At 43.5% G+C, this 23,580-nt stretch overlaps 2 protein-coding genes across 9 annotated transcripts in view; both read left to right on the forward strand.

The window, feature by feature from the left end:
* The window catches only part of LOC115346209 (transmembrane protease serine 11E-like), a 51,215-nt gene extending 38,736 nt beyond the window's left edge, over positions 1–12,479 (forward strand). For all 7 annotated transcript variants that reach the window (XM_041125497.1, XM_041125504.1, XM_041125509.1 and 4 more), the window contains 9 exons: positions 40–163; positions 1,321–1,436; positions 1,861–1,928; positions 3,515–3,678; positions 4,674–4,712; positions 7,059–7,239; positions 7,466–7,731; positions 8,609–8,751; positions 9,163–12,479. In XM_041125497.1, the coding sequence (XP_040981431.1) occupies positions 40–163; positions 1,321–1,436; positions 1,861–1,928; positions 3,515–3,678; positions 4,674–4,712; positions 7,059–7,239; positions 7,466–7,731; positions 8,609–8,751; positions 9,163–9,324 (1,263 nt within the window). In that variant the 3' untranslated portion in view covers positions 9,325–12,479. The remainder of the gene's footprint in view (positions 1–39; positions 164–1,320; positions 1,437–1,860; positions 1,929–3,514; positions 3,679–4,673; positions 4,713–7,058; positions 7,240–7,465; positions 7,732–8,608; positions 8,752–9,162) is intronic.
* Positions 12,480–20,425: 7,946 nt separating this feature from the next.
* LOC115347147 (transmembrane protease serine 11E-like) overlaps positions 20,426–23,580 on the forward strand; it is a 47,192-nt gene continuing 44,037 nt past the window's right edge. Inside the window, exons 1-2 of one of the 2 annotated variants that reach the window (XM_030028197.1) lie at positions 20,426–20,586; positions 20,887–21,080. In XM_030028197.1, coding sequence (XP_029884057.1) covers positions 20,917–21,080 — 164 coding nt within the window. In that variant the 5' untranslated portion in view covers positions 20,426–20,586; positions 20,887–20,916. Of the gene's footprint in view, positions 21,081–23,580 lie in introns of both variants that reach the window. The other variant, XM_030028186.1, reaches the window with a different exon arrangement.

Consider the following 23,580-nt stretch of genomic DNA (forward strand, 5'->3'; position numbering starts at 1 on the left):
TAATAGTTGAATTTCTCCATGTTGTTTTCTTCAATGCAGATAGTGATCCAGATGGAGAGAGCAATGAAGCGTATAGAACCATGGAAGATAGCAGTCATCGTTGTGTCGGTGATAGTAGGCTTAGCCTTCATCATTGGCTTGATTACGTTTTTTTTGTGCCATGGTAAGTGCACCCCTCAGACTTGTCACAAGTCTTCAGGAATCTGTTGTCTTTCACTTGCTACTGTGGTCTTGCCTGATGATTTCGGTATACAATTCACCCCTGGTATAGAAACAACATGAGAACTTACTAGACCCTATTCAAGATCTGAATTGATTCGAAAACCTGCAAGAATACTTAAAATATCATTCACTTGAAGGAGGGATTTAAGTTTTGTCCCTCTCTTTGTTTCTTGTCTTGCCCTGGTGCCTCCACTGGTATCCATGGTTAATCAAAGGCTAGCAGTCTTCTGTGTAAGCCAGGGGTGTGCCTAGTATTCAGGCTATGCATAATAAGCTTGGTCTTGAACAGGGTTTTTCAGAAACTGAACCTGGCACCTCTAGCTGAGGTTATTCCAGAGAGAGAGAGGGCAGAGGTTTAGGCATTTTGGAGCCCAGGAGTTGGTCCTGGTTGCCAAGGGCCCAGTTTTGGTAGTGGATGAATGAAGCCAAGCTGTTGCATTCCTCGTCTCTGAGATACCAGTGTGAGGGGTTTTGAAATACCTTCCTCCTGGGATGAAGCTAATTGCGTTGCTGTCTCAGCTCACGGAGAGTTGATGAGGCCGTGGCTTGCATTACAACACTAGACAGAGCAGTGGCAGAGCTACAGCTTAGCTTTGCTTTTTGCTAACTCTGCATAATGGGGCCCCTCTCTGCCATTCATGGAAGAGCCAGATTTTAAACTTCATCTGACTGCTGAATGGATGCAAACAGCGCTGGGCCACCTGCCTCTCAGAGGGGCAGGGACATGCCAGAGTGCAGCTAGGGAGGAGTGAGTGTGTCTACTGAGTCGGAAGGGACATATGTGGGCTGGTGTGTCTTGTGCTGTGCTCACCTCGGGCTGATGGGAAGATGGTCCCCAGAAAAATGTTGTAGTGGGTGTAGTTTAGAGCTGCTTGGGATGGTCTTCAAAGTAGAAATGAGCCCCTAGCTGGTCCATGGAGCAACAAGATGGTCCAGAGCCCCCTTTTCCCAAAGTGCTGCTAAAGCTGTAATTCCACAGCTGACAGGTTCACAGCTAGAGCCTGGGAGCCTTACTTGTGCCATGCCCTGTGAGGTGCTGTGCATGTCTGAATTCTACCGAAGGAGATCAGCCACCTTTCCTTTTCTTCTCCTCTGTAGATCAGGATCGATATTACAATGCATCTTTCCTAATCACCAATGTCAAGTACGACCCTCAATACAAAAGGCAAACCACAGAAGAGTTTAGGCACCTGAGCCAAGAGATTGAAACCATGGTAAGCTAAGCTGTTTCTCTGTTTCTGCCTGACCTATGGTGAAGAGTCCTGCAGTTGTGTGATTGGAAATAAAGAGTCAGAGGTGATTGTGCCTCATCCTTATGTGGCTGGCCTTACCTTTCAAACCTTGCAGTAGTGGGTTAAAGATGCATTGCTGACTGCACAAGCAGATGGTAAGCACAGGTGCTGTTTGTTCCAGCAGCCCTGGGGTGGAACAGGCACCCACAGAGCAGAAGGGACAGCAAAATCAGCCGAGCTGTTTATTTTGGTTCTGCATCCTCTGATGGAAATTTAGCGGTAGCTTTGGTGTAGAGGTGGAGATCTGAACGCGTTTTCTAGTGTTTCAGAGGCTCATGAGACTGTTATATCTTGAGAGCATGTACATATTATAGGTGTATTCTAACACACTCTTTTCCTTTAACAGATATCTGCAGTGTTCAAGGGGTCCTTTCTAAGAAAAAGATACCTCAGGTCCCACGTTGTCAGTCTAAGGTAAGTAATGTGAAGGTCAGGAATAAGCAGGGATGTGATAAATATCCTTTCTTCCTACCTCTTGACCATATGGAGCGTGCCTGGTTGTTTATGCTTGGATTACACCAGCAGGATGACTAAGTCTTGGCTGGTTGTTGCTCTCCTTCAGTGCTTACAACACTGAGGACTCAGTTACCTTCAGAGGTCAGCAAGGAAGAGAAATTTCGCCTTATACTTCTGCAGACTGATTACCTGAACACCAGTTGGTTGTGGCTGTGATGCAGTAACTGAATTACTAGGTCGTCCCAGTCTCAACTACTAGTTAAAGACTTGAGAGATGCAGAGTCAGCTCTTTATTCCACTTAATGCTTCCTGTGGAAGCTCAGGCTGGTGTTTACCCCTCTGCATGGTGTACAGCAGGAGGTGAGTATTCTTTTCCCTCGGTGAAAAGGTCTAAAGGAATAAACGTTTCCACTGTGAGATCCCTGGATACAGAGCTGAGGGAAAGAGGCAAGTGGGACGTACAGGTATAAAGGTCCTGTGTGAGAGCTTTTAAGTCTTTCCTCTCTGCAGTAATTATGTATCACTCTCAGTGATAAGAGCCACGCTTCCCTCTTCTTGACATTACTTTGGTTTGGAGTTGTATTTCTATAAGGCTCAATTCTGCTGTGGAATATTTTTCCCTAGACAGCAAAGAATGCCAGACTTCCTATAAATGTCCTTCTTCACAGCACTTCTGGGCTTTTTTGCCTTTACCTAGCCCTAGATGGAATGAGTCGTTGCCGTAAACTGATCTACATTGTTTTCTGCTGCTGGTTTCTTCCACAAGCCTTCCATACTGTATATCAACTAAAATTACAGAACTTGGGAGCTAAAATTCAAGCAACTTCTTTACACCTTTTAGGTTGAGCAAACAGTGTGTCTCTTCCAAGCTTGTTTTTACTACAGATACCTTGTGCAACTAGGCACTGGACCAGCCTAGCTGCATCTCTGCTGTGTCTCCCTCTAGGCTTCAGCTGGTTTTCCTTTAGACTGTTAGTCTAAAGTGTCGGGCCCAATATTTAATACTGACAGTAAGTGATCATGCCTTGCTCTGATAACTCAAATTATTGAGATTTTTGTCTCTAGATACAATGAAGCTAACTGGCAAATAAATGGTCAAGTGTCTTAAATGGAAAGAATTGCCAAGAGACCTTTTTAACTTCTGTGGCGCTAAACTGGGTCTTTTGGATGGCTGTTAGGAATAGCCTGATGGGTACCTGTTGAATGGTTTTAACTTGCTGTATTGTTCCTACTGCCATCTGTGTCCTGCTGACTATGAGCTGCATGGAAGCCAAAGGGAGTGATCCCTCCTCTCCTTCTCAGCTGCTTATAACAATTACCAGAAAATTCCCTCTTATCATTGTTATAGTGAGAACCAAGTCTTTTGCTGCCTGCTGACATGTCATCATCTTCCTTTTACTTGTGCACAGCTATGCTATTTGTCCTATACATCTGTGCAGACCAGACCTGTTCTCATATAAAGGAGGTAGACGTTGCAAAGCAGAACAAAGAGGATAATTGGGCAGAGAGAGAATGACATGACTTTGGTTTTTTTTGGTTTGCAGCCCAGATCCTGGTGGAGTGCTTGCATCTGTTGTTCTGGTATTTAAATTTGCCTCAGCTGACAGTAAGGCAATGAGCTGGGGTCACGTCAACAGTGTGTTACGCAGAAGGCTGAAAACAAGCTCCACATTCTTGAATGTTGACCAGTCTACCCTTAGACTCACAGGCAAGTGCCTTAGGTTTGTGTTTTTAGCTTGGAATTTGTTCCTCATACTTTGCTGTTCTTAGTGTAATGAGTTTCACTTTGATATGCAAATATGGGCTATTCTTGTTTTCTTCTTCTGCCTTCTCAAAATTGTGTGTTATGGCTGACAGCCCGGGGACTTGGAAGAAGTAGCATGAAAAGAACTAAGGCATACTGTCGCTGATGTATGGTGTGAGCTCTCCTCTATGCATCAGAGGCTCTCTCTGTGTACCTAGCTCTGTTGAATGAGATAGTCCCCTCTGCCCAATCCATCAAAAAAGGCCCAACTTTGCGACCATGGGTTCACAGATTACTTTAAGGCACACAGTGAACTGGACAAGAACTTGTATCACCAGGTACCGAAATGCAGAGTCCTCAAGCTATTAAAAAAATGCAAGGCTGAGATGGTTCCCTTCTCTACCCCCTGCCATTTCCTTTGCTTATTTGACAGATTGCTATAGCAAGTGTTCACAACAAAACCGTTAGGTTCCCTGGCAGTAATCCACTCCCGTGAATCTGTCACTGGTTACCTTCAGAATCTGGCAGAGAGTTTTTTGTAGGAAAGAAATCAGTAACGTTACGGTTTACCTCCAGTCAATCCCAGCACTGATGATTTTTGAAGACTGTTTTGACCACCTTGCCATAATACTGAACCTGAAAAAATGCATGTAGGTGTTTGTATTGTGCACAGCTGCCAGCACATGTATATGTTACCTGGACCTATGTGCAGTCATCTGCTGCTTTTGTTAGCTCTAAGCTAAGGCAAGAAAGATGTATCCTTTGGCCTTGCACTTTCAGTGGGGAACGGAGGCTTAATTGAACTTCTCCAACAAAGCAAATTACTCCTTTTACCATATTGTCACTCCATGCAGGAATGCAACCCATTTAATTTGTGTTTGCTGGCTACGGGGAGGGAATCTGCTAGATCACATAGCAGTATGAGATATATTTACTGTGGTGTTTGCTTTTCATTTCAGAGTTGAATAAGGAAAAAGGAGATAACCTTTTAAACAACTGTAAGTACAAATGCTTTATAGAAAAGGTCCAGGGGCATAGTGGTCTAGGTTTTGTGTTTACAAGATTCTTATGCTTTTGAGATGCAAGTTGAAAAAATAACTTATTAAAGATACTAGAGCAGTAGACAGTGCATGAGCCAGGGAAGATGTCAGCTCATTTTCTTGCAGTCAGACTGGCTCTGTAGTGTTTGCATAATCAGGCATTCTGATTTGGTGGTGGGAAGCACTTGCTTTAATTTTGGTTATGGGAAGTAGTGGCATGTAGGTGAGCTGCTGTTAGTGAGCTTTGTACCAGGACTGCAGTTGCTGTGGGCCAAGGTTCTTGCTGGAATCCTTCCAAAAATATTTTCCCTGCTTCCCCCTCCTCCCTGCAGAAGGGTTTGTCAATAGATGTCTGTCAGATTTGAGCTAAATGTTGCGATATACTGGGAAAGTGGGAAAGGCCAGAGGGTGGGAGAGGGAGAAGAGCTGTCCACAGTGAGAACGAGGCAGTGGCACAGCCCTGGAGAGGGGCAGGTTCTCGGTTCCTCTCCTGTTCTGTGCTCCCTCGTGAGGTCTTAAAGCTCCTCTGGAAACAGGGGGAGAGTGTAAGTCCCCTCCCAGGGGACTCTATCAGTCCCCTGCATGGTCTCGCAGCCTTTCAATGTTAGCTTTCCATCTTTAAATGGACTCTGAGAATTAACCGGTTTGGATCTAACTTTTTTCAGCTGAGTAATACATGACCGCTGTTGGCACAGTGGCTGTAAGTAAACTGTTGGAGGAAGAGGACACTATTTTTTTGTTGCTGTGGTCAAGGCTGACCTGGAGGTGACCTGACAAAATCCTTTCTTTGTTTGCTTAGTTTGTGGGTGGGGTTTTTTGTTTGGTTTTGTGTTTTTTTTACAAAGTAGTCTTCAGCAATTCTGTGACGCTTAAAGCTATACTATGTCGGTCTTGCCTTTGCTGTACAGGTGGGATGTTACAAATAATGGGAAGATCGCCTCCACTGAGTTCACAAGTGATGTGCAGTGTCTGTCTTGCGCATATTTTGGTGGTGATGTGTGTATTAAACCTTAGAGCTGCCCTGGTGTGGTTGTTGTTTATGTGGGGGTTCCTCAGTATTTTCATACTAAATTTTTAAGAAGTCTTTTTAAAAAAACAAAAATTAAAGATGTTCTTTTTTTTTCATACAGTACCAAGAGAGGTTTAGTCTTTAGTTGAAACTTACATGCCATTATTATAAAAGCTATATGAATGTAAATGCTTAGGTCAATTATCAGTGCATGTCTTTGTGCCTAATAATCTGTGTGTGTACCTATATGCACAGACACACTAATGGCTATGTATGTTACCTTTCTCTCTTGTCGTGGTTTAACCCCAGCCAGCAACTAAGCACCACGCAGCTGCTTGCTCACTCCTCCCTGCTCCCAGTGGGATGGGCAGGAGAATTGGAAAAAAAAAGTAAAACTCCTGGGTTGAGATAAGAACGGTTTAATAAATAAAATAAAATATAATAATAACAATAAATAATAATAACAATAATAGTAGTAGTAGTAGTAGTAATGAAAAGGAATATAACAGAGAGAGAGAAATAAAACCCAAGAAAAAACCAAGTGATGCACAATGCAATAGCTCACCACCCGCTGACCGATGCCTGAGCAGTGATCTGCCCCTCCTGGCCAGCTCTCCCCCAGTTTATATGTGCTGAGCATGACGTCATATGGTATGGAATATCCTTTGGCTAGTTCGAGTCAGCTGTCCTGGCTATGCTCCCTCCCAGCTTCTTGTATACCTGCTTGCTGGCAAAGCATGGGAAACTGAAAAATCCTTAACTTAGGACAAGCGCTACTTAGCAACAACTAAAACATCGGTGTGTTATCAACATTATTCTCACAGTAAATCCAAAACACAGCATTGTACCAGCTACTAGGAAGAAAATTAACTCTATCCCAGCTGAAACCACGACACCTCTGTACAGCTCTGGTCAAATATCAAACAAAGCAAGGTTTGTAGAGGCAATATTTTTTTTTAACTAGGTAAACAGTTACAACTGGGGAAAATAAACAGGGTCTCAGATATACAGCCTTCAGTTCCCATGGGAGCACATACAGGCTTGTGTGTTTGAAAACTGGCTTAATGGAAAAAGTAGTGACTCTTCTACCAAACTTGTTTACCCCACATCTATCCTCAGATGTTTGTGACCATGACACTTTGTTTCCCTGCTATTGGAGGCACTGCTTTAGATGAAGGCTGTCTCTTGACACCCCTGCCCTGTTACACCTGTGCCTGCAGCCATGAGGGCCTTTCCGAAAGCAACAGCCTGATTTCTCTCAATCAGCTAAAGCAGAGCTGCCTTTGCTTTGACAGGCTGTGGAATACGAAGACAGACATTCTCCTTCACAGGAGTGGAGAGAATAATTGGCGGGCAGCGTGCACAGGATGGGGAATGGCCATGGCAGGCTAGTATTCAGCTTGATGGGACCCATCGCTGTGGTGCATCGGTGATCAGTAATACGTGGCTAGTGACTGCAGCCCACTGCTTTAGAGGGTAAGTCATCAGCACCTTTCTGATCCTACAGGCTTTAGGACTCTTGGGTGCTCTGACCTTTCATGGCCCATTAACATCTGTATCTGCTGAATGATAATGAAGTTTGGCTCTTCTCTGTCCCTTAGGCAAATGTGGCCACATTGCATTTTGATGCTTAAATGGAGAGCTAAGCTCCTTTGCGGATCTTGTTTTGTGTGGCTGTGGCGTAACCTCAAATATCTTACAGAGAAAGAAATCCTCGGAGGTGGACTGCCAGCTTTGGAATTCTGCTAAGACCTCCAAAACAGAAAAAATTAGTCCGAAGAATTATCATTCATGAAAATTACGATTCCTTTGTCCTTAATCATGAGTATGATGTGGCTGTTGTGGAACTTGCCTCTGCTATTGAGTTCACAAGTGATGTGCACAGTGTCTGTCTTCCTGAAGCATCTCATATTTTCCCAGAGAACACTTCCTGTTTTGTCACAGGTTGGGGAGCTTTGGAGAATGATGGTGAGTGTCTCTTGCCTTCCCGTGCCTTGTCACACATGTATCTGAGAAGACTGCTGTTAGTTTTATGGGGTTTTTTGTTTGTTTTGGGCTCCTTAGACTTGGTGATTGATAGGTACATGTGCTAATGATACACTTATGGACTTAGTTTGCTCCTTTTTTTTCTGGCTTGGTCAATGGATTGGAATATGGGGGAAAGACCCTACAGGTTAGCCGTACAGGAATAAGAGCAGCTTTTTTTTGTTGCTGCATGCATTGTGCTGGTTGAATATATTCTGTTCTCTGTTCCCACTGGTCCAGTCCCTCTGGGTTTAGCTCTGACTTGAGTTGTTTCTCCATTCAGCTTTGTCATAGATGTATCATGACAGTTTTCATCAGTTATTCTCTCTTCGGTCATAAATCAGGCTTCATCCTATGACTTGAGTGAACTTCATTCAAATTAGTCCATGCCAGTGAGGTCAGAGTTGATGGGACTATAAATCTGCTTATGAAAACCATTGAACTATATAGGTTGTGTTTCATGGTAGACTCTTGAGGGGTGTAGTGATTGTCCAAAGCTGCATTGCAGTTAACTAAATGGGTCTTTCCAATGATATCAAGGACATATCTTGTAGCCTACAGTTGAATTCAACACTGAAACATGTACAAAAATCCCTTTGTCCATTATGCTAAAGAACGTCTGGTGAGGATGAAAGATGGAGAACAAGTGAACAACTTCAGGGGGGAAAAAAACTGTCTTCTTCCTGAGACGTTGTCTAGGTAGCTCCCTTCATTGCCTGGAATGGCAGAAAAGCTGTAGGAAAATCTGACTACTCCTAATTCTTGAGTGTTCTAGGCTGCATACCCTGTCTGCAAATTCTAATGCCACTTCTCCTTCTAGGATACAGTGTTAATCAGCTTCGACAAGCAGAAGTGAAAATTATAAGTACTGCGACTTGTAATAGAAGACAAGTGTACGGTGGAGCGATAACACCTGGAATGTTGTGTGCTGGATACTTGGAGGGGCAGGTGGATGCCTGCCAGGTAAGTCTCTTCATAGGTAACAGTACAAAGGAAATAGGTGGGGTGGGAGGTGATGTTTCCTAGAAATAAAATATACTTTGAGGAATCTTGATTAAGTTTATGGGGTACAGTATCTTGACAGATGTAAATAGTGAGCTTCATGGCTCATGGGCTCAAGTCTGCACTGAAGTGCTTGGGGTTTATATCTAATGCACATGTGAGAGAATACAGATGTGAGGGTGTGGAGTGGGAGACTGAATTAGACACAGGCTGTCAGCCTCTGTCTTGTCAGTAAACTGTGCGGAGGTTGAATTATAGCTGTGGTCTAGAGACAAACATCTGTCAGTTGTAACAGAACAATTTGAGGCTTGCTGCATTAGTGAGGTGAACACTGTTTATTTTGTTCCTCCCTGTTGACATTTTTCTCCTTAGGGTGACTCTGGTGGGCCACTGGTGCATGCAGACTCCAGAGGAATCTGGTATCTTGTGGGAATAGTGAGCTGGGGAGATGAATGTGGCAAGGCAAATAAACCAGGAGTGTACACGCGAGTGACTTACTATCGAAACTGGATCAACGCCAAAACGGGCATCTGACACCTGCAGCGGGTTAAGTTTTGTGGGCTGTATGCGGCTATTCCTCTGATGCACTCTGCTCTGTGGTTACCCTCTAAACAGCTGCTGGCTTAGCTTGTGGTCATGTATCAACTGCTAGCAAGCTTGGAGTGGTCTAGGACTTGAAATTGGTTTAGCCTACAGCCAGACAGGAACAGACTTGATCCACGTGACAGCTCTTTGCTCAGGAAGTACTCTGTCAAAGGACAACTGCCTTCTTCTATATGCAATCTACTGACCCTTTTTTCTCCGTGGCCAAATGTCTTGGCCCCTACTTTTATACCCAGGCAAAGTGTTTGAGCCCAAACAATCATATTTACCAGCATCTAAGACAAGTTATAACTAAAAAGTGGCCCGCCCATTTGCTGTGTGCTCCCGAGGCCCCATCTATCTGTAGACCAGCTACAATCCAGCCCCGCCCTCCAACACTGCTACGCTTCTGAATTCTTCTTGAGCTTTTTCCCGCTTTGTTCCAGGGAGCGTACTCTAATGAAGAAAGGAAGATGGCTTAGAGAAGTCCTGGTTCCTAATATCACGTCAGACTGTTACTTAGGCGAATAGAGAATTTTTCCTTCCTGCGTTGTCCTGAAAAAGGAATCAGTGGAAAACACCAGCTTCTGTCCACCTTCTTTGAACAAGTGTATGTATGCCCACTCATCGCTTCATATGAAGAGACCCTGCCACAGCATTTGCTGTGAGAGTGATTGCTGGACTTAAGACTAAAAACCACTTTATGTTCATACCAGTCTGTTGTCATATCAGAGTATTTGGCTGAATTGATTTCCTTTTTTAACTTTCCAGATCTCATTGTTCTGAATAAAAGTCCTTGGCTTTTTGAGCAGGATGGAGGATTGTAACAATCTCAGTATGACCATTGCAAAAAAAACCCCAAAGCCTCTAAAACTGCTTATTCTTGCGAATGCTGTTCTCAAGTCTTTATAATTTAATATGTGCATCTTCTGCAAGATTTTGTGTTATGGTGGAAATACCTGTCTCCTTCAGATCAGGGCAGAACTTCTGACTGACCCAGTGACGTTATGTAAAGATCTCTCTCTTCTGTCAGGAAGTAAGAATTGCCTCTGCCTCATTGCCAGACCATAGCTAACTCATTTGATCTCGATCACGCAAACTTCATTATTCTCTTTGACTTCATCTGTTCAGGAGCCTATTCTTCCATCTGCCAGGTAGATCTCAAACATTTTCTAAACCCCAGCAGCAGAACACGCCTATTACGGGTGAGGATGCTTTCCTTGGTGTGTCTGCAGACTCTTTCCAACACTGTGTGTGGATGCTGATCCTGACAACAGCAAGTGCTGTGGTCTTAGTTGCCTAGATAATGAGCCACTCAATTGCTCTCTTTTCCCTCTATGGTCAGAAGAGAAAGAACTCAGCAAAGGAGATACCAGCCACACTGCCAAGACTCAGAGCTGGTCCAGCATGGCAAGCAAGCAAGAATCTTAATGCCAGGATAGAAAAGGCAAACAGCAGGCTTTCGGCATGCTCATAGTTAGAAGATTTTGGGGAAGCAGGCCCTCAGCGATCACAGTCTTAGGATCAAAGTGTTGTCCAAATTGAGTACAAGTCAGTTGACGTAGTCAATGGCAGTTCAGGGGATCCCCTCTGGACTATGCAGTTTACTGCAAATGCTGCTGAACAGAGCAGCAATCCATCGAATTAACAGAAGTATTTTGATTATGCACCCTGTGATCTGGCTGCTTGCCAGTATAGAGAACCATGCTTTTCTAGAGCCTTACTGGAGGTAATAGAATATTTTGATGCCCAGAGAAGGTCTGTGTGAAAGACAAAGGGTCTGCAGCTGTTGTGTGTTCTACACTTGTGTATATCAGGAAACCTAGCACTTAAAAAATTTTTTTCTCAGGGAACTTTTCCTGTGGAATGTTGTGAGTTTCAGAAACAAAACTTGGTGGCTTAATTTCTACATAGGGAGTAAAAAGTGTCAGAGTGGTTCTGTAGGCCTGAGCCCAACAAGTCTCATGTTAGTCCCTTAAGAACATGGCTTTGAAGTATATTGCTTGTAGAGGAAGCTTAGTGTGATGTATGACAAGTATATAAAAATTTTTTGTCTTGCTGGTAGCAATTGTCTTACCAGGACAGTGAATAAAATTTGATCTTCATGAAGAAAAGCATCATTACAAGATGCCATGGATTTCCAGTTCCCAAAGCACTTTATTCCTGGGTTTTCAAAGGGCATAATGGTTTCCCTGTCCTGCTGGACTTCATTGTAACTTGGAAACTTAATATTTTTAGGCTTGCAAATGCCAGCTATCTCACTATTTCCCCAAAACAGGTAAGTAGATGTCCAAAAAATTTATTATGCATCTGTGAACTTTCCAGTTCTGATGTGTGCTTATTTGGGGTACAAAATCAGAAAACCTTAAGCATTTTGCTCTGTATCAAGGGCTGCAGTAAATATCATTTTCCAAAGTGGTGCACACAACCCTGAAAAAGTGAACTCGTCCTTTGCTTAAGGAGCTACCAGTTCTGAGCATCTACTTGGAGAGATACAGTACCTGATCCACCTTAATGCCGAGTGCCAGCACAGTGCAGCCAGGAGGAGTGGGGCTGAAGAGGACCTGACATCTACATGGTGTATGTTTTGGGAGCCTTTATTTTGGACTGCCTTGTGGAGTTTTCCTGATAGCACCTGGAACAAGTCTTCTGATCCAGTTTCTTCTGGAAGCAATGTAGTTTACATGCTCTGAGGCCTCTTGGTGATGCAAAGCAGTATATATGGGGACTATCAAGAAGAGCGCTTGAAAGAACACCCCTCATCCACTGGGAACATTGGTGCAGATGGATGTGATAGGTCTGAATCCCTTGTGGCAAAACTACACTGATGTCAGCATTGTCTGGCTTTTCCTGAGGGAAATTATGGAAACCTGAAGCAAGGCAGCCAAAATGTTTTATTTGGTTTAGGTGGCATCGCAGATTTGTATTTTTTTTTAAGCTGCAGACTCACCTATTTATGAAGCCACAAGCTTAATCTTCTTAGTCATGTTTTCATAGGAATTAACATCTTCACTCAAGGCAGAATGGGACGTATGTAACTATACAATCATGGATGACACACAGGAATATAATTTCTACGTAAATTTAATAAAACCTGTTAAAAATTTCCCTTCTGTTTCATGTACTTGTTGATTTCTTGTGTTATGGTAAGCAGCTGTAAGATGGGGACTCCTCTGTTTTAGAACGTGTGACACTGATCCTATACCATGTATTTATATACTGGCTTTTATGTAGCCTTAACCATCTGGTTTTACTGACTTGTTAGAGGAGCATAACCGGAAGGAGAGCGTAACTGTTAGAAGAGCAGAAGGCCATCCAGACTTGGACAGAATTTACCCACCTGTGATACCGAAAAGCCAGTTGAAGAAACTCTCGAAGACTTGTTTTGGAGTTTTAGAAAGCAGGCATTCTTTATTGCAGTGCTGGATGCACGGGGGATAATTCCACCTAGCGTGCATGCCACAGCTTCAGCACAAACAGGTTATATGGAGTAACAATTACATATTAATCAGATTAGCATACATATACATAAAAATTATTGTAACTGATTATCATAGTACTGCCTCCATCCGATCACGCGCAATGAAGAATTCATTTGAGTCGAAGGGCTGCTTTTACGACCAGTGACCCATTTGAGATTCTGTTGGCTGTCCTTGAAGTCTTTGTTCTTGTCCTTGTTCTTTGATCTTGAAGCTTAACGCAGTTTCAATCACATGTGGTCAGTTTCAACATTGTTCTCAGCTAGCGTACAGGAACATCTAGTCATAAGAGCAAAGAACTGCAAAACTTATAAGTAACTACCTCTACTAGTTAATTGCTTGGCTATACCTTTGTCTATTGTTTCAGTCATAGTGTTAGTATAAGATTTCTAATAATTATTTACCAAATCTCACTTTTGCAGTCACCTAGCAGCAAACCAGTTTCCACGGCTGGTACAAAATATTAAAACCATCAAAATATTTAGACATACCATACAGAATGTATGGAAATATGCTATCACCTGGCCAGAGGTTGCCCAAATTTGTGTGCAGGCAAACAGGTCTCCTGTCAGCCACTAGAGGGTGAATCGTGTTGTCCAAGAGCCTCAAGCCCTTGGCTGCTGCTGCTGCTGTTTCAGCTCAGTAGAGAGGATCTGGAGGACAAGGCACCGTGTCCCTGTTGCCTTGAAGATGCAGGGATGCCGCACGATTGTCTCGCAAAGTTTGAGGAGACTAGAGCCATTCAGCTAGCGTAGGCCTCTGCAGCACTGGGTGAGTTTCAGTCTTTTCCCCCATCAGAAAGTTGGCATCAAGTGCTCCCCTTTAATATGTTAAGTACAGCGTGCCGTGGCTGTGAGCAAGGGGCTGAGCAGGTTTTGCCTGCTTCTCTGCCACACCATAGCCAGACCTTTGTCCTATGGAAAAGTAGACTGGAAAGGCACATTGTCAGGTATTGTTGGCATCATGGGTCTATTTTCTGAGCTCGTCAGCCTCCTTGCAGACAAGATAGCAGAGAGCAACAGTAATTTTGAGATCTGATAGGATGGGAGGTTTGCAGGGGCATATAGCTGCTGCTTGCTTTGACCTCCCATTTCGATAACTCCTAATGATTCTTGTAGATTGAAGACACTTACCAGATTTCTTTTTGTCCCTTTCCCATCAGGATGGGAAACTTGGTATAAATTGCACCATAATCTGAGCTAGAACAGCAAGCTTTTGATGAATAAAACATGCTGGAGTTCACTGATCCTGGTCTATAATACCTAACAGCTGAAGGGATGGTCTTGGAATTTGAGATTATCTAAGAGGGTAGAAAGGAGTGCAACAGCTTTATTGCAGTATTACAGGATGTGCCAGGTTGGCTATGGATGAGAAGGTGGCTCTTTGTTTGGAAGAACAGTAGCCCTTTTGTCACATTTTACTGGGTCAAAGTGCAATAAAGGGAGTCTTAGAGACAGACTTCTTAAAGGACATCATTTTAACAAATCTGATTTTTTATTTCTTTTTTATGGCTTAGAGAAAACTGCTTTGTGCTGAGTTTCTGACAGAGCACACGCTGTGTATGTGACACTTAAAGCATTTATGAGCATTCAGTAGCTGGTAACTGTGCCATGACCCAAGGATATGTTCAGCTGGATGGTCGTATCTGGCTGGGGAAGCTATGTGGGTGGAGTTTCTGTCAAGGGGTTTGAAGTGAAGAACTGAACAGAAGAATAACTCTCATATTCTGTATGTGTGGTTGAACCAGGATGCTTCTATAAAACCTAGCTGTCAATATTTCAGCTTGCTTGGGGTCTTTGATCCATTATTGCTGTAAAGAAAACTTTTAAAAACTCATCTGGTTAGAATAGTTCAGAAACAAATATAACAAATGGCAGTTAATCTGCTTTATCTTAGGGTAAAGTTTTATTTTGTCGTGGTTTAACCCCAGCCAGCAACTAAGCACCATGCAGCTGCTCACTCACTTCCCCCCCCCCCCCACCCCACTGGGATGGGGGAGAAAATCAAGAAAAGAAATAAAACTTGTGGGTTGAGATAAGAACAACTTAATAGAATATAAAAAGAAGAAACTAATAATGATAACACTAATAAAGTGACAGCAGTAATGATAAAAGGATTGGAATATACAAATGATGCACAGTGCAATTGCTCACCACCCGCCGATCGACACCCAGTTAATCCCCAAGCGGCGATCCCCCTGCCCCCACTCCCCCCAGTTTCTATACTAGATGTGACATCACATGGTATGGAATATTTCTTTGGCCAGTTTGGGTCAGCTGCCCTGGCTGTGTCCCCTCCCAACTTCTTGTGTCCCTCCAGCTTTCTTGCTGGCTGGGCATGAGAAGCTGAAAAATCCTTGACTTTAGTTTAAACACTACTTAGCAATAACTGAAAACATCAGTGTGTTATCAACGTTCTTCTCATACTGAACCCAAGACATAGCACTATACCAGCTACTAGGAAGACAATTAACTCTATCCCAGCTGAAACCAGGACAATTTTTAATTGAACCCATTTTTAAATGACACTTGTTTGAAGAATATTCTGTTTGCCACTCATTGCTGGTGGCTTTTTCTCAGGTGCAAATAAATTGTTTCCATAAAGACAGAGAAAAGGCTTTTGGGAACTTGTTAGCCAAAAATGCAATTATTTTCTTTTATGTAAGCTTGAGTAGGTCCAAGAAATACATGGCATGTCTCTGATTCACTCGATTAGCTACTTAATTGCTTCCTCGCTCCAGTAAACCTGAAAGGTTGTGCTCGCTATTTTGTCCCCTCAGCTCTTGTGCTTTTCATCTTCCAGTTGTGCCACTGTGCAGTCCCTTCCTTGAGGAAGGGCTTGCCATCAGCCTAGCATCCAGGGCCTGTTCTAACCACAGATCGTTCTTTGTAAGTCAATACAGTCAGCTGCTCGCAATTGTCACACATCTCTGCCCTTCCCCAGGCTCTTGGGATCACCTGCAGTCTGCAGCCTTTGGAGTCGTGACCCAGACAGTCTGGCACTCTTCTCCAGGCCAGCAGAGGCGACCTGCATACCAAGGGGAGCTGTTACCAGGTTCTTTCCTTCCCCAGGAGACAGGCCAGATGGAGGAACTGTACTAGGAAATAATGCTTCCTGTGCTAGAGGATGGTGAGAAAAAACTCTTTTGCTGTGAGAGTGGTTGAACATTGAAACAGGTTGGTAGGAGAGGTTGTGGAGTCTCCATCCTTGGAGATATACAAAGCCCAGTTGGACATGATCCTGAGCACCCTGGTCCAGCTGCCCTTGTTCTGAGCAAGGATTTTGGGCTAGACCATCTCCAGAGTTCACTTGCCACCTCAGCTACTCTGCGATTCTGTTCTCCCAAAGTGCCTAGCAGCTTCAGGGAAAGGCACATGGCCATGGCTAAGTGGCGGGTACTGTCTCAGATGAGCTGACTGCCCCTCAATTGTTTCTGTGACAGGTGGATGCTCTGGTAGACAACCTAAAGACGACTGACACCAGGTTGCCTTCATGCTTGACCCTTAGATGCAGTACCCAGCACTGTTGTCCCCAACTTGTCTGGCACTGTTACCATTGATTGAGTAATCAATGAAAATAGCAGGGCACAGGAGGGAAAACAATCCATTCTGTGCCACCTAGGTAGAAAGCAGGTTACCCAAGAGTGAGCTCAGCCAGAAGGTCTCACACGGAGGCAGCAAACCAAGTGGGACCCTCATTTGGTACTGAGCAGTCCTGCCTGAAGCACGCTGCATTTTTCCATCGGAGTGACTCAGCTCCTGAGCTGTGGCTGAAAGGACAGCCAGAGTTGAAACAGCTGCAGGATGGAGGTCTTGGACTTGATTTTCATTATGTCTAATTTAGTCTATGAAGCCTTGAGGGCTAATGCAGTGTATCATAAATCAGGTGACTGCTCACAAGAACCACATTTTGGATCTTGCATGCTGCTGCAGAGCCAACTGGATGGGATAATAGCTGTGGCAGAAAGCATCTCAAAGAGCCAGACTCCGTTTGGCTTCCACCAGGCAAGTTAGCTGCTAACAAATAATATGAAATCAAATCCAAGCAAACCATTTTCTGGGGACATATAGGTGTAGGAAAAGTCTTGTTTTGAGTGTGTTGTCTTCTGCAGAGCTCTGTGTTAGTGCTCTCAGTAAGTCTCTCTAGGACTTCTGATGTGTGAAACCGTGCTGCTGTTCTTTTGTTTAATTTGAGCTGTGCCTGTAAAGGATTTATTTTTATCTTAATGTGCCTTATTTCTTTGTAGGCCTCATCCAAGTCATATAAAGATCTCCTGTCTCTTTGGAGATGCTGTGTATCTTGACTGGGAACAGAAGATTTGTGCAGTGGATGTTGAGAGCAGCTTGTTAGCCTGACTGCTAGGCAACACCTGGAAGAAAATGCGGGCTGGCTTGTTTCACTGTACCAAGTAGCAGCTCTGGCTGAGCAGCTGCAGAGCACGGGTAGATGTGTGCTACCTTTTTGCCTCGAATGGGGCGATGGGCTATGAATTCTTTTTTAATGACGCTGGCAGTGGGGGACTTCTGTTGTCTAAGGGCGTTGTTGGTATTCTGGGCTGGCCTATCTGGCTGCAACTCAGACGGGTGTAGCAGTTTCTGTTGTAAGGGCCTGGAAAGAGGGACTATTTGGAAACCAACCAGGGCAGGATCTAGCATACTTCAGAGCTTGAGGCCATTGCTATAGCATCTGAGAGCTTCCGCACGTTCAGTATCTCAAAGCTGCATGGGCATGTAATAAAATCTGGCCCCAAGTGACTTTTCAAGGCTCAAGATAAAGGACCTGGCTTCTCTCCCAAGCCATGACGTTGGCTTTGGAGAATCATTCTATCTTTTTAGTGGATTTTCTGGTTTTGTTTTTCTACTTATCAGTTATTAAAAGCCATGGCTGGGAATTTCCTGTGGCAAAGGAAAGCATGGGATAATAAACTGGTGACCTTTTTTCGTCAAAACTGAAGTTGTATAGCATGTCCATAGCTGAAGTTAAAAAATATAAAGAAATGCAGCTCATTTAGAGCTTCCCCTGAATTTTGAAGGCCAAATGCAAGATGCCTTTGTGTTTTTCAGGAGGGGAAGGCCTGAAGCCATAACTGAGTTGTCAAGGTGTGCTGATTGGAAAATGAGTGGACTTGTCCTGGGGAAGGATTTCATTGCAGTGTACCAGTTTGGTCTTATCAGATGCTCACAGAATCACAGAGTAATTGAGAATCATTGAGTAATCATTGGGAGGGATGTACAGAGGTCATCTCATCGAACCCCCTCCCCCTGCTCAAAGCAGGTCTAATTAGTTCAGGTTGTTTAAGGCCATGCTGTTTAACAGTGCTTCTGTCAGTTCTGTTAAATATTACTGGCAAGAACATTCACTTCTCAGTTTAAAAGTAATGACTGACCGCTGTCTTTGGTCTAAAATTCATGGCCCAAGTTGAGTAACTGGTAGACAATTATGTAAAACGTAGTTGCTTGTAAATTCCGAAGATGTTATTGCTATGGGGCTGGCCAATAGTCTTCTCTAAAGGCATTCTTCATCTCTACAGCCAGGGAGCCTATGTAAGTATGCAAACATAAACCAAGGTGGCCTATTATTACCATTTAGGCAAGCAGTCTGTCTGACCGGCTGGGCTGACTTTGCAGGGTTAAATGGAGAGAATGGTCATTACATCTTTTTACACTTTCATTCACAAAATCTTGTGCACCCACATTCTCAGATTTCCACCCCACACTTTGATAGCTAGTTTCTGTACTGCTTCCCTAGTATTAACCAAAAAGGTTAGTAACTGCCTTACCTTACTGAATAATCCCGTAATACCAAGCACTTTGCAACTTGCTAATTTATTGTGAGGAAAATTGTTCCTTAATGATTGTCTTTTCTTGGCCTGTCTGTACCATTGTTCCTGGGGGGAGAGGTATGTGTGAATTGATTTTGCATAATCTGACACAGGCAAGTGTATTTCCTTATTTTCCACTGTTTATTTTAATGTTTAATTAATTTTAAAACAAAAGCAACCTACTTCAATTTTTATTAGGCAGATCGGAAGAAATTCTTGATTGTAAGGAAATCAAATCATGTTTTTTTGAATATCTCTGTTGTTCATGATCCGGAGTAACAACAGGGAGGTCTGTCCTAGGATACTCTGGAAGTTTCCAGAAGTTCTTTTGTCTGTTGTCTAAGACCCTTCCTCTAGGACTACCTCCCTAGACACTTCTAATGAATGCTATTCATCTCCATGAAATCTTGTGGCAGAGCCCAAGATCTCAAGTATCTTTTGTCTCAAACTCTAGCTGTTACCTAAAACCTACTTCTGCTGGAATATGTTTTTTACTTGACCCAGGTGGGTAGAGCTGGCCTTTGAAATTCTGGGCATGTCAGGGAAAATTCTGTGCATCTTACAGGGCAAACACGTCAAGGGCCACATCCTCCCAGTGTGCTTGGCCTGGGTACTCAGGGCACCTGATTAGTCGTCTCTAAATACTAATGAAGAAATTAATGTTAGTAACCCACTAACAATGCTGTCAACTTTTATCTCTGTGAGCAGACCACAATGCACACATCCCAAACTTAATTAAGCTTTTTCTATTCTAGGAGTGTGTTTTGTAAGGATGACAGGTTTTGTGATCACAACATTAAAAGAGAAAAAAAGTTAAACCAAGGAATTCTAAGGTATTTTCTTGACTCCGGGATTGAATTCGTTTGTAATTGATCTCCAGCACTCCATCAAGTGCTGGAGTTCCTGTGGGTGTGCATGTGTTTCTGGGTGGAGCAGAGATTTCATTTGTGCACAAAGTTTTTTGAGTTTTACTAATCTTGAAAAAGAAAATAACAGGGCTGGGGGGGGAAGGGGAAGGGAATGCCCAGGGAGGTTATCAGTACTTGACAGGTAACTGTGTATTCAGTCAGTAAAGCCCCACGTAAGGTAGGTAACTGCAACAATGCCCTTTCTACAGGGGGCTAGGAGAAGCCAGAAAAAGCAATTGATTTGATCAAAGCAAAGGAAGAAATCAATATTGGAGAAATAGGGGATGCCGTGCAGTAGTATTCAGCTTTTCCCATTGTCCTAAAAATGGGCTGCCCAGACAGTTGCTGCTGTAATTGCATTGAAGTGCCTGTGAATGGGCATCTTTGCGGAAAGATGGAAAAGGACTTGGTATGATTAGCTGAAATTTTCCTATTGCTGGTTTGTTTTTTTTTTACCCTCTGTTGCTGAGGTTCTTTCTAGAAGATAATAAGTGTTCCCAGAAAAATAACTGTGAAATCTTGAGGCTTCATTGGAAAACCAAATACTTCAAACTTCCTGGCACAAATCCAAGCGTATCAAAGACTAGAAACCAGAAGCTTGGTTTCCTTTTTAGTTTGGGATTTTAGATGCAAGTGCAGAATTTCTCACCAGAGAATATCCATTTTTCCCTTTTCCAGCTGGCTCTGAAGAATCACGTTTGTGCTGGGAGAAGGGAATTCCAAGGAGATTGGTGGCCCTTTTCACAGAGTAAGCATTTTCCACAGGCGGGGTTATGCCAACCATTAAATGACTAACATGTAATTAGGAGGCTGGATACTTATAGTTGTCATGTCCCTGATGCCAAGGGAGTCCAGGACAGCTGTGGAGGAGTGAGCACCGAGGGAGATCAGGCTTGGCTGACCAAGCCGTTTATGTCTGTATTTGTTTTTGTGTTCGGCCTTTGTGTATTGGCTACCTCAGGAGGCAAGTGACTTAGTGTTGCGGGCAGTGTGGTGCCTCACCCATGTGGGTTTTACAGTGAGTGTATGGTAGAAGGTGCTGCCGCTCGGGAGAGGGCCTGCTGTAGGGATACCAGTTGGACAGAAAGGGAGTGCTGGAAAAGGGAAATCTCACGCACTTCCTGTTCTGCTGTGGTGAAGAACAAGTCTTCTTGCCTCGGCCGGTTTATCTGCTCTGTCCATCTCTGCCTGGAGAACTCTTTGATGCGGAGCTGATCCGAAGGTTACAGTCTCCTTATCAACTCCATGCTTACCTCTGTTTGTTTTTATTCTGAAGTTCGCTCCCTCATTTTGCAATAACCCACAGGGTGCTGGGTGTTGCGCCAGCAGCGCCTCAATGAAGGATCTTCATTCAACACCTTTCCCTTCCCGTCACACCAATCAATGTGACTCCTGCGTTTTCCAGCAGCATTCGCTACACAGTCCGGACTTTAGTCAAGCCTTGGTTGGCGGTCAGAAAGGCTACCAGACCTACCGGGACCTACCATGGGATCTTCAAAAGTAGGTGGCATGTTTTAACTCGGCAAGTCTGATTTGGAGTAATGGTGGTAAAGGGTACTGCCTATGGGACAGCTTTAGGGCTTCAAGGACTTATATAGGTCCAGAAAAGAAATTTGTTTGTTCTCTTGCCTGATCTTGCACTGCTCTATCTCTGCCCCTTTCATCCTTATCGACCTAGGGTACATCATGGATCTGTCTGAAATGTGCAGCCTGAAAAGGGGCGATAGACAGAGGGAAAGCGAAACAGCAAGTTGCCGGCTGAAAGGGAGGTTTTGGAGGTTGTGGTCTGGATGAAAAGAGTAACATATGGCTGGAGTGAGAAATGCAGAGGGAAATCCTTCCCTAGCATGGCCAGGAGCACAAAGATTTGCTTTCTATTTAGAAACATGAATTGATGGCTTAGGTTGGCATTTACCTCTCCTCCCTGTGATTGTCTTATCCTGTCCCCAGCAGGCTTTTATTGCAGCAATGCAGAATCCAGGAAGCTCTTTTGTGTAATAATCAAATGTTAATGACATGATTTTTGGAAACCATGGTTTTTGGTCAGGTCTAGTTGCAATATTATTTCCCCCAAACCCTACAAAAGGTTCCAGTTAAATCAGAGATGGCAGCACAACTACATAAGAAGAACGCTGTAGGTGTTCATCATTCCAGTTTTGACTCTAGTACTTTTAAGGAAGAGGTCGTAATTTCTAGGGAGTAACGACAAGGTGTTTTTAAGACAGTTCTGGAAAGTTCAGAGTATTTTTACAAAAATAAGTCTCCCAGCTGCAACATTCCACTATGCTCTCTTGGGTCAGAGCAGGGATCTGGTCATAAAGGTACAGTGAGCCTCCTGGAATTTGTTGTTTCTGTTTAACGCTCTGGCTCCTGATTCATATGGCAATAGGAGATGCTCAGTCTCCCTTGAGTTTGTTTTTTGCTGTTGCCTCAGCGATTGATGAAGTTTAAAAGTATGACCTCAGAAAAAAAAATCCAAAAGAATCTGATTGGTTTTTTTTAACACCCTAATGATTTGGCTGGATGGCTGAATTTTTGTGTGTGATTGCTGAAGACTACAATATTAGTCTCCTCTCTGGCATTGCTTTGATTGCAAGATACTACTTATTTTTTCCATCCTCAGTATTTTTAAAAATTAGGGGTTTTTTAATAATTTCTGGACACACTGAAATAGAAACATAAAACTTATTATTTTAGTCAACACAGTGTTGACTTTTGCCAGGAGAAGACTTACTTCAGCTTTTGGTTCTGTGCTCCTTAGCATTACCCTGCTCAATACCCAAAGATCCTCTGCCCTGTTTAATATCCATACCTTAAAAGCTATGCTGCTCTAACTGTCAGGGGAGGAAGAAATCCCCATCAGTTGTGAATACGAGTTTGCGCGTGTTACGTAAAGAGGGAAAACTAAGTGAGAGTTCTCTACCTAGCAGAATTGAAAAGCCATTCCTTTTTCTAGTTAGATGTAAATCTAGTTGCCGTGTCTTGTTGATATCGACAGTGGTGTAAATAATTTTAATAACAGTGTGCTAGAGGGTAGTTAAACAACATCTGAGTCCAGTTTGGTTGCCTCCTAGTTAGGAAAGGATTCAGTTGTTTAAATAGTTGTTTAGATTATTATAAAATCTAAAGTGCGTTAGGGGAAATCTGTGCTGGATAATTAAATATATTCACATTTGGGAAGGGATAGAGACTGCTTGGTCTTAATCAAAGACCCTGTGTAGTCTGTTAAATGTCCAGAGCTCTTCACTGGGCAGGGATGTAGATGTGAGCGTGGAGCTGTAAGCCTTGCTTGTTGAGCTCATCATGCTGTCTCTTATAAGAGTGGTGCTTCAGTATTAGCTTTATCCAGTTCCAAGATGCCTCTTTTCCCAACATTTCAAGCTAAGTCAGAACGTGTGCTCCATAAAATCCTTCAGGAAGAGAAGTTGCGAAGGAAAACTGGGTGGAGTAGACAGCCTTGCTGGTCTCGTCCCTCTGTTGTTCTGTGCCCTGCAGTCTGGGAAGCAAATGCAGTGTCCTACCTGCAGCTTCTTCGTGAAGATCTTGTGCCCTGGCAGGGTGAGGTACGGAGTGGCTGGTGTTGTGTATGATAGTCTAAAAGTGAATATGTAGGTGGAAATGCAGTGCCACTTGCACCAATTTGTCATGCAGTAGGTGGGCAAAATGAGTGCAAATTACAGACTGCTGAGGAGTAGCAGGAAATGGATACCAGCCCTGGTGCAAGGACACTCATGTCCCATTGGCATTAGTGGGAGTTAACCTTGATTATTGCAGGAGGCAGATGTGGTTCATGCGTGGTTCCAAACAGAAACCTATTCTGCTCAGTTTGCCCCAGAGTAGATCCTGATTCTGGGAAACCCCAGTGAAATACTTTTGATGCTGATACACACCACACCTGGTTTGCCTCATATGGAACTTGTGTTTCCCTGCCACACTCACTCAGTTTCTGACCATTTTAGACAGGAAAACCAGAATGAGAAAGGATGTCTTCCTGAGCCTT

Source organism: Aquila chrysaetos, chromosome 1 (genome assembly GCF_900496995.4).
Source record: "Aquila chrysaetos chrysaetos chromosome 1, bAquChr1.4, whole genome shotgun sequence".
NCBI classification, from domain to species: Eukaryota; Metazoa; Chordata; class Aves; order Accipitriformes; family Accipitridae; genus Aquila; species Aquila chrysaetos.